Here is an 11106-nt window from a genome sequence, read left to right as displayed (position 1 = left end):
TCTGGTACTATTTTGGCACTGTTTCATTGGTTCAGTATTTGGCATGATTTTTAGCACGATATTATATACTATACTTTTTTCACGGTATTTGGCACAGTTTTTAATAAATTTTTTTGTTACAGTTTTCGGCACGCTTTTGTTTAATCTTTGAAAAAAAAATAATTTATATGAAATTAATTTAATTTAATTTTTTTTAATTGCACTAGTTAAAAATTTTGAATTACCAAACAAAAATCATCCTATTGAATTAACAATACATATAGATGCCCTATATATACATTGGAAATCATGTAGTATAACTATACAAACATTAAAATTCAATTCCACATGCAACATTAAAATTCAGTATTGCAGCCTTGTTGCTGGGGAACAAGCAAGATCCAAGCTGATAACTTTTGCAGAACAAAAATTTTAAGTGGAGGACACTTGCCATCTATTATTAAAAAAAAACCATAGTGGTTGGTGTGAAAGCCATCTCTTAATCATAGCCAGGCTCTCCCTTGGCTTGTAGTCTGGAGCTGTTTGACCAGCACCCTACATAATTGAATGCATATAGCCACCTCCTCATCAGCTGGTGTTAGTAACTGTAATACGATGATTCAACAAAGAGAAGCAATGTTTTGCCAGAAGATCTAGCTTCACTTGTAAACAAGAGCAGGATAACCTTGGCTTGTGAGCATGTACTGGTATTTTACACTACTCGGAATATCATTAGCATACTGCAAATAATCATTGCATCTGATCTATTCCGGCACAGTTCCCTGCTTTGTATGAACCACAATTCAGCAACACAAATCAGAAATGGTATAAGCATCATACTACCTCTAATTAATATACCTTCTGGATGTGCACAACATTTCTCACAGCATCATTGTTTGCCCAAATGTCACATAAATAGCAACCATAAGTCTGAGATGACAATTATGATTGATTAATGCTATTCTCATATAATTAAGTTGTTCTTTTAAAGCATGAAGGTTGGTCAGAAGCATAAAACTCACTCTACATTTGAGAGGAGGAACATCTGGTGGCACGATAAACTTTTGGATGCGTTCCACTACAGCTTGCACCTCCTTCTTTCTCATTGTGGTAGGAAGCCTCAAGTGAGCTGAGTAAGTGATGGTCTCTCTGACTGTCAGAGTCCCAAGCAGAACATTTTCTTGTGTCACGTAAGCCTGCATCAATGTGAAGGATTCTAATTTACATAAGACAATATGGTTCAAAAGCTAAATGGGCCATGAAAATTGATTGGTTAATTGAGTTGAGTAAGAATAACCATGAACAAATGCTATGATTTCTGCAGTAAAGATAAACCAAAGGGTATGCTCCAACTCCAGTTTAAAAAAAAAACCCCAGCTTTCCCTCAATTTTCACTCTTAGACCATTTTCATGCTAAGTCTTGTCTCTAATCTTCCCAATTCCATGTAAACAAATTCCATATTCACACTACTCACTCAAAGCATTTAATCAAACACAAGCAAGGCTAGCTCTTTTCCACATCAAAACAAATAAAAAAAACTTGAATAAATTAGAAACCCTACCATAACACCGTAATCAAGCCTACTCTTCTTCCCATTCAGCAACACCTTCCCAGTGAGAACCACATTTCTCCCCAACCTCCATGTTCCAGTACCACCAATCAAACCAAACTCCCAAAATAATCAGCAAAAAAAAAAAAGGCAAAATCCCCAAACCTGCCAATGAATCAAGAAGTGTAGACTTCCCAGATCTAGAGGGTCCAATGATGGCCATGATCCTTCCGGGAGCCGCATAACCACTGAGGCCCTGGAGCAGCTTCTTTGCTGGCCTTGGAGTGCCATAGTTGGGCAGCACAGCCATGAGATCCTCCCAGACCAAGTATGCGGCAGAGCTCGCCTCCTCCATCTTCCCCAACCCAAGAAACCCATCTCCATGGTCATCTACTATTTAATAGCAGAGGTGACGAGAGTGAAATTGCAGATGAGAGTAATTCTAACCAGCGATATTTTCAATGCCTGCAGAATAGTCTCAGGATCTCGAACAACGAGGTGGTTATTCATGACATATTCAAGAAGCTTTTCAACTAGACACTTGACATCCACCTACATAAAGAGCAAAAGCAACAAACATATATAATATGACCTTACAATGTCAACATACAGGGAAAATGAGTGCCGAAAGTCTCAAAGTTCCACATAAGTTTGATAATTCTGGTTTCAACAAAAGATGGAGGTTTCTTTGTCCATGGTGTAATTTTTTCCTTCCATTCTGTTCAAACAAAGAAGGCTAATGTAGTACTAATACATCACAAGAAGAAAGAGATAGATGTAGATGAACAATTACATTATTGGTAGTAACTGAACCAGACGTGCACAGAGACTTCAGATTGGGTTGGGACTTTGCTACAATCCTGTGAGTTGATATTTAAGACTTGGGTTGGCTACAGTCCTGTAAGTCTTTTTTTGCCATCTAAACTTGCTAAAAAGGGCTAGATATAAACTTCACTTCATAGGAATTATCTAGTGAGAGGACAAATTTTTGTGAGAAAACAAATTCTATCTTGATTTGTTAGCCCAAGCTTTCTATCGCTCTCTACTCTCCATGAATGACTTTCTCTTATCTTTCTTCTTCTCATTAGAAAACGAAAAGAAGAGAAGCTTCCCAAGAATCATAGCCTTGCCCACAAATTAATATTATCAATGACAACAGATAGAGTACACTAGAATCCTTAGTCAAGCAAACAAATTCAAAGAATCAGTAACCATAAGCCCAAGCCTAGTATCTTGAAAAACAATTTCAATCAACAAAAATCAAAGCTTTCCATACCTGAATCTCTAGACAAGAAAATCTCTAGATTACCCAAGGATGGTATTTCACAATGGAGAAGGGGATATGGCATTGTAGAATTTAATAGCTAATAATCAATTTTTTTCTTTTTAAAATCTTTTTTTCAAAAAATTCCATGCTTTATGTAAATTCAATTCTTTACTTGCTTGGCTAATTTGTTAAAAAGATCTGACTCTTAATTTTTATTTATTTATTATTTTACAATGAGGACATGCAAAATTAAAAAAAAAAATACAAGTAAACTAATAAAAAAAGGCGCTAAGCAAGGAAGACGACATTGATAAAATTGATGAAGAATATTATAGAAGTTCGCTTGATGCTTATTGTATCTCACTGCAACAATGTCTGACATTCTATTTTGTTGTGAATCTCTTGTTTTGATTTGTGCAATGTGTTAAATGAAATATACTTGATTAATGTAATAATTATCAGCATGAATTATAAAATATGTTCCAATGAGGATTGTGTATATAAAGTCTGAACCTTCTGTTTGTGCATCACCATTCATGTTTGGATTTATTGCCTCACATTCTTCTGCTTCACCAGGTTGTTTGTGATTCTGATTAGACAATCATATTACTAGTTAACTCAAATGCTCACAGACATCAAGAGACAAAAATAATATTAATAATAATAATTACCATGTTATTCATGTCTTCCAGCAATTCTGCGATAAATGGTATTTCTTCAAGAATTTCTTCTTTCAGACCTTTGAGAAACTGCAAATCAAAACCTTCTTCTACCAAAAGCATTGATTATGCACTCACTTCATTGATTCAAGAGGTTCACCACAACTTACTTCATGTATTCTTTTATCAATTATTTATGCATTCTTTTCTAATGTTTATTTGTTTATTCCACCACTTTAACATTATTTGTACTTTTTTTTATTTAGTTTAGTGCACGGATTAAAGGACTTGAGCCAACATTTAAGCGTTCCCAAGTTACAAGTTGATGATTGGCTTGGAACTTCAGATTCAATAGCGTTATACAGGATACCTTAAAAACACTGGTATCAATGCTTATCTAGACTTGCTGAGTTTCACATTTATACGCACTTGCGGAACAATCATCACCCTTTTGCTATACTAATATGCAATAAGGAAACAAATCTAAGGCAAAATTTGTCAATTATCTCGTTTACTTCTTAATTATTCATGGTAAAATGGTTGATTAATTAAAAAAATTTAAATGATAAAATTGTACTATAATTTAAGAAAATATTAATATAAAGTTTGGAGCGAAATAAAGAGCATAATTAAACTCTTAATAAAACATTAAAAACTGAACATTTTACAATAAAACTTTGGCTTTAAAAAACACACTGATCATTCACAATAAGCCAACTTCATAGCCTCTCAAAGAAGAATACAACAATAGTAACAAAATGCACCTCAAAAACCGCGAGTTAAAGCTTAGTAATAAAAAAAAGAATAAAAAAAGAAAGGAAGGAAGGTGAAATAATACCTAGGAAAAGGGAAAAGGTTTCACGCCAATTTCTAGAGAATATTCAGTTATTATAGCAACATGTAACATAAATATAAGACATTCGGCGGCATCTTCATAAAGATCATAGGATGTAAATCAACTCTAACCTTCTTAGTTTACAGCATCTCAAAATACTAAACAGAATGGCAAAATAAGAACACAAATAGCTCTTAAATTTCAGATAGAAATCAGATATCCGAAATCTCAGATTTTGAAAACATTAAAGACCTTCTAAACTCTGTCCAATATAAAATTCTGAATAAGTGATTTTAAATGGTCCTAAAATAGTCCATACAGGCATTCTTTTCCATCATTGGTCACAATGCAAGCATCATTTTGTTCCTTGATTCATTAATCCATTCAAAGTGAAATGCGAAAAGATTACCTTTTGTGCTTATGTGGCTGAATAATTGAACCTTTTGCTTATATCAATCAACTACCAGAACTGTTTTGATGACACCACAACTTCATGTGATAATGCTATCTCCTGCAAATACATCATAAGAAGGTGAGGTTAATCCATACATATATATATATATGTAACTTTAAACATAGATTGCAGTTATGAAGAATAACCAAACAACACAACCCTAAGATCCACTTATTCATTAATAGAACAGTAAGAGATAAGAAACCGAAACAACTTTACCTAAGTCAACTAAATATCCATTGGTGTAAGTAAAATGTTTCTAGGAGCTCATCAAATGTCAATAGGCACAGTTTTGCTTTAGTAGTATTAAGTGTTCCCATAAACTCCATAAATCTAAGTAGAACTTAAGCATATCATCACATATAATACATGTCTGCTTGTGATCATCATTCATACAGTCCAAACACAAAAGAGAAGCACTGGAAGATATATACTTGCCTTTAGTCTTCCATCCTGAAGGAAAACACAACTTGATGTCAGGGCATGGCCATGGTCAAACAGCCATCCAACTTCTGCTGATACCTCACCAACATTCTTTTCTTTCAGTAAACACCACAACTGCTTTGGTAATGCCACAAGATCTACCTCATCTCTGATGGATTTTTGTGGCCTGTCCTCAATAAGTTCACGAAATACATCCTGGAAAGCATAACAAGTAACACTTAAGTTAAGGAAATAAAAGGAAAAAAAAAATTGGCCACAAGGACATAGTGGCCACAAATATTGAATAATGCACAAATAATAGTGAAATCAAAACTCTTGGAGTAAATATACTCATATAACTTGTATCATATCACATTCCAATAATGTCATCTGTCAGTGTGTACATACATCATGGCCCAATTCAGAGATATGTTATAATAGTAAACATATCTGGAACAGATCAAAGTCATTCAAATAAGGAAATCAATTAAATCAAGGGTGTCTATATGAAACTTTGAAAAACAAGGAGTTGTGAAACTCACAACCTTTACAAAATCATTATCTAAGAAAAGCATTTTCAAGTGCACAAAGCAGAAGTCCTAATGGATTTGTTATTCAGTGTCACAAAAGCTATAAAAGTAGAGACATTCATAAGGAGAAAAGAAAGAAGGAGCATGCTGTTAACAATCACAAGAATTTAGCAAGCTACCGGAACCATCCACTTGCATATATGACATAGAGCTTCGTATGACAAATTTGAGCACACACAAATAATCAAAAGCCTATTCGGGCTTTCATCGTGTATTGCATATGGGATGCTGCCAAAGGAAAAGTCACAATGATAATTTGCAAGTCAGCGACAGAACCAATTATGGAGCCAATTATTTGAGCCATATTCTCCAGCAAACATGAATCAAATTTGAGTCTTTTATGCCTTCAAAATTTCCAGTGAAAGTCCAAAATCATGCGACAGAGTTAAGTTAGAAACTACAATAGCATGTATAAGATCTTGGACAAGTTACTTGCACTAGTTCAATCCACATGCAGAAGACAACTATAAGCAACAACATTAACAAACAACGAATGACAGATTCAAGCACAAATTCAATCAAATGGTTTATGAGAATAAAATTAGATAGAAATCAAAATAATTCATTACTAAAAAGAGAGTTTTTTTTTAAAAAAAAAAGATACCTTCATCAACATCAACAACCATTTTCTTGGGCATTGTGTGTTCCAGGAAACCTAGATGGCGTCCATGTCTGCTTGCACCATGCTCATTCACAACTTTCAAACCCAAATCCCTTCTAGGAATAACATCAGAATCAGATAGCAAAAGGCTATATGGTGCGGCGGCATAAGCCCTCATCAATTCATGATCATGATCACGATCATCATCCTCAAACTTTCTGGGAAGGGCGTTATGATGATCCATGGAGTATTTAACGCTAAGGGCCCAATTCATAGAGTACTAATCTTTGGACTCGCAACAAATTAAATATAGGCAGTATTATTTAGAATAACGAGGAGCGGGTGGCCGGGGGCGGTGGGTAGCGCCGAGTGTTCTTACATCTCCTTTAAAAATAGTCTAGCATCTAGTGTATTTTCTTCCATTAGCATCCTATTTTAAATATGAATAACTAAGGCTTCAAGAATGTCAAAAACAAAAAAAAAAATCAGCTAGATTTTGGTTTCAATGCCCAGAAAAATTTAATTAACATAATACTTAACAAGAACTGAAGTAGGTAGCTAATGGGGCAATCTAATATTGAGACAATGAATGCTCAGCTTTAGACAAGCACAGATTCAAACCACAAAAGCGCAAGCACATAGAAGTTAGGGCGTTTGTTTATGGTGATATTATAAGGAAAAGAAAGCTATTGTCCTCCCATATAGATATTTAATTTTCTTGGGTGGCAAAATTACAACATTGAACGTAGGAAAATAGCATAGTGATCAGATACTTTCAGAAGTAGTTAAGCAACATTAAACTCAGAGTATAAAAGGTGCAATTTTGAAAAACTTCATGCATTAAAAGTAACTTATTTGAAAGGAATTATCATAATAGGAAACCAGAACAATGAATTAAATTGCAAAAACAAACATTTATGGAACATTCTTTTCAGAAGCAACATTTATGAGTGTTCTGCTTAAAAGATAAGGTATGAGTAAATGGGATTTTATTCACATTTGCTTTATTTATGCATAAATAAATGGTTTAAGATGCTCAACAATCACTATAAACCAAAAGAAGTGATACACAAAGGGGATGATAGAAATGGTAAAACCAAAGAACATCAACAGATAACAATCCCAGATAATTATCACAAAATTGGGTTTTTTAACAACATCAAACACAAAGCTCCCAAATAAATAACTGAAAAAACACAATGTTATCAATAAAACTAACAAAGAAAAACTCATCTTTGAGAACAATGCCATGAAGTAAAAAATTGAAAACTTTTTACACCATATACCTGATGTCGATAATTGAGATATCCCCTTGAACAATGAAATGAAGTAAAATTGAAAATACGGCATTAAACAATAATTAATGAATTTATAACAAACTTTTAATTTAAAAAATAGAACTAAATTTTAAGGTTAATATAATTAAATGGGACAACACCACAAAATTAACAAGAAAGTGATGGGTTTTCAGGAAGGTGTCCATCACTTTCACAAGTATCCCTAATGTACAAGCAATGGCTCTGGGCTAATGCTCATATTGTAACTGGTTATTAGTCTGTCAACACATTTTATGTGGTAAGTTTATAATGGCATATGTCATGGAGCTGGTGACAAGGTAAGTTTATAATAGCTAGCTATAGTGTTCTTAGAATTCTTTCTTTGGATGCTCAATTCTAGAGGTACTGTTTTCAATGAGTATTATTTATTAGAACGGTGTGGAAATTACTCACAAAATAAAAATTATTTTCATATTCAAAACCAAATGATTAGTGTTGTTTGGAAAAAAGAAAAAAAATTAAAATGAAAACAAACTAAAGTGGACAACCTTTATGATTTGCTTTGTGGCGGGAGACGAAGAGGACAAAAGGGTGTAGTTTGAGACCGAAGCAGACCCAGCATGTCAAACTCATTCAAATGACATATGTTGGCTCCTTTAAAAAATCATCTTACTTAAAATAAAAACAGATTTTGCAATCTGCCAGGCCAACTTGTGTTGAAACTTGTGGCACAAGAATTAAATTGCATGTCACTTCCAAATAGAATTTGCTATCATAAACCATTAGTAACACATTATGAATTTTTCTTTTTTATCTCTATTGTGCACTGATATGTTTCAAGGGTACATGTAGATAATCTGATGCTAGTTAAATACTTCAGTTGATTAAGGTTTGGAAATGCAGCAGAACACAAACAAAAATCTCTTCGGCATGGCATTCTTCCATTGCTTGATGGTAAGATGAAAATTAAGTTTACCTTTTGAATTCGAGCACGTTCCTGTGGGTAAATGGCTTTAGGTTCTTTTGTCAAGAGAATAACTTTTAATGTAGATCCTGCTTCACTTGTTGACTGATGGGATTCATTAGAAGATTGAGCCAATATTGCCTTAGCGTCTCCAAGGTTAGCAACTAGAACCTAGTTAAAGTGATTCCATCATTTGAACAAATGCCATGTAGAACATTCAAGACATAAGAAGAGAAATTAAAAGACACCATTACAACAGGAAAAATACATAAAAAATATTCTGGATATTGGTCAGAAAATCAAATTGAGGTGAAAAAGGCAACCAAAATTTAAAAGGCATAGAGTTGGCCCATAAACAAATTAAAATCGTCTGAAACCCCAATATATAGAGAAAGGCGATGTGGGTACTCCTAGAAGGTCACACCCAATTACTTGTTAGAAATATATGAGAAGACCACACTTTGAGAATACTCACCATGTGAATTGTATCAAGATAGTGTGCCCATGCATGCACATGAACTGAATTGTAACACTGATTCGGAAAATCATTTTTATATGATTTGTAGGTGTGCATGCCAAATTGGAAAATTTTCACCTTGAACTTGTCTTTGGAACCACCATATTATCACTTGGACTAAATCCTCACACTTGTATGAAAACCATTTTACATGATTCAAAGGGGTGCATGCCAAATTGGAAAATTGTCACCTTGAACTTGACACTGGAACCACTCATATTATCACTTCCAGTCATTTCTTCCATAGTTTTATTTCAGACTATAGAATATATGAAAAAAATCGCAAGAAATAAGAGCTTTTAAAAGCTGCCTATATTTTCATAAGCTCAAACAATTGAAGGATGGCTAATAATCAGGCAACCAAATTGAATAAAATCATAGAGAAAAACCAAATACTTACTGTTTGCCTCAGGATCCAAAGGCACACAGCTGTTGCACCATCTTGCCAGTTTCCTAGGAAGAGAAAGAAGACACAGTACTATGTGAGACAAGCATCTAAATTGTTCTCCTGGCAAGCTAGTAAAAGAAACCAAACAGCTTCAATTTTATCATTTTTAGATACATGCTCAACACAATAATAATTCCTTGGTAGGTTCGAATAGGAAATGACCAACTATTTTAAGGTTTCTGGTACTAAACTATAGAAGTGTGCAAAACCCAAATCAAGCCAGATAGAAGAGAGAAGCAGGAAAATGGAACTAGCAAGGCCATAAATCACCAATGTTCAAAAATCCATAAATAACTGCAACTTTGGTTATCCAAAACCTTTTGAGAGAAGAACTCCACCATTCTTAGTTTTCAGTTTTAAACTATAGTAATGTCATTCTATAAAATATATAAAGACTTTTATCCTAAATTACACGACAAAGGTGAGAATATTACATGCAAAATTTTCCATGCAGTAACATGCACAAAAGTTTAGCAATTAAGTTTAGTAATTAACAACATAAGAACTAAAAACCATGTTAAGAACTAACAAGTTAATGAAGAGAAGATAATACATCATATAGAACTAATAAAATAAATATAAATGGTTTACAAGTAACAAGGACCGGTGTGCATGCAGTAATGGTGACATACTGATATTTATATGGGTGGATGCATGGCAAGGGACAAGCATCAAGTACCCCCTACAAGGCCTACACTCCACTAAAGCAACCATACAAAGAAAGCAACCAATGTTGAAGACCTTCCAAATTTTTTCAGACAAAAAATTCAATTAATTGTGAAAAAATTAACTGTAAACTTTGATAATTTTATTTTATTTATAAAAAAGAAAAAACACCAAAGAGTTCACCTCCGATCGTACCACCTCTAATCCTTCAGTTCACACTGATGCTTCCCTTCCTCCTTCGAGCTCCTGCAATGGCCACAGAGAAAGGGAAAACATATTCAAACCCTAAGAAGAACACATTATTCTGAATCTCCTCCGGATTTTAAAGAAAAGAAACAAGCTAAAGACAGTGATCTCACTACCGATCGTCACCGATGTTCCTCTTCCTTCTAGCTCCTCCAAAGGCAACAGAGAGATTTAGACCCTAGAATGAACACCTCTTATGAATTCTCCCCAGATCTTTGGAATTTCAAAAAAAAAAAAAACAAAACAACACCCTAAAGAGCTCACCACAGATCGCATCCGCCCTCGATTTCCCCTTTCACTGTTGCTTCTCCTCCTCCTCATAGCTCCTCCAATGGTGGCCTCGAGAGAGAGAGAGAGAGAGAGAGAGAGAGAGAGAGAGAGAGAGGAGCAATGAATAGCAAGATCCAAAAACAAAGAAGGATACGATGCCAATGGCGGTGAAGAAGCTTCAATGGGGGCAGGGGAATAGGGTTGGTGAGCAAGAGGGCTTTATATATATGTTTTGAGAAATATTTTTTTTTCTTTTAATTATCATAACTAATAAAAATTAATTTATTAAATATTTAATATATGTGATGTGTCTCTGTTTAATAAAAATGCAAAAATATATTTAATATGTTAAATATATTT

At 34.1% G+C, this 11106-nt stretch overlaps 1 protein-coding gene and 1 long non-coding RNA gene across 10 annotated transcripts; both read right to left on the bottom strand.

Annotated features, from left to right (window-relative positions):
* Nucleotides 1-242: 242 nt before the first annotated feature.
* On the bottom strand, nt 243-4799 carry LOC120250133 (ABC transporter G family member 1-like). 9 transcript variants are annotated; one of them, XR_005532943.1, is made up of 9 exons: nt 4700-4799; nt 3468-3592; nt 3310-3385; nt 2155-2247; nt 1977-2081; nt 1695-1884; nt 1002-1175; nt 838-909; nt 243-761 (listed from the first exon to the last, which is right to left on the bottom strand). XR_005532943.1 is itself a non-coding variant. In XM_039258913.1 (7 exons), exons 2-6 carry the CDS (start codon nt 3328-3330, stop codon nt 1003-1005), a joined length of 582 nt encoding a protein of 193 aa, XP_039114847.1. In that variant the 5' UTR covers nt 3331-3385; nt 3468-4799; the 3' UTR covers nt 243-761; nt 1002. The 9 variants fall into 9 exon arrangements, 4 of the variants coding, with proteins under 4 accessions (XP_039114847.1, XP_039114851.1, XP_039114848.1 ...); XR_005532944.1 differs by having other exon boundaries at nt 3468-3535; XR_005532946.1 differs by lacking the exon at nt 2155-2247 and adding an exon at nt 1542-1617 and having other exon boundaries at nt 1695-2081; nt 3468-4799.
* A 598-nt stretch (nt 4800-5397) lies between these two features.
* LOC120250134 lies at nt 5398-10947 on the bottom strand. The gene is made up of 6 exons (XR_005532948.1): nt 10741-10947; nt 10590-10654; nt 10414-10476; nt 9517-9569; nt 8612-8770; nt 5398-5985 (listed from the first exon to the last, which is right to left on the bottom strand). It is a non-coding gene; the product is annotated as an uncharacterized LOC120250134 (long non-coding RNA).
* Between the last annotated feature and the right edge of the window lie 159 nt (nt 10948-11106).

The sequence above is a fragment of the Dioscorea cayenensis genome, chromosome 19, assembly GCF_009730915.1.
Source record: "Dioscorea cayenensis subsp. rotundata cultivar TDr96_F1 chromosome 19, TDr96_F1_v2_PseudoChromosome.rev07_lg8_w22 25.fasta, whole genome shotgun sequence".
NCBI classification, from domain to species: domain Eukaryota; kingdom Viridiplantae; phylum Streptophyta; class Magnoliopsida; order Dioscoreales; family Dioscoreaceae; genus Dioscorea; species Dioscorea cayenensis.
Note: the sequence above shows the minus strand (reverse complement) of the source record. Positions and strands in the feature narration are given on the sequence as shown.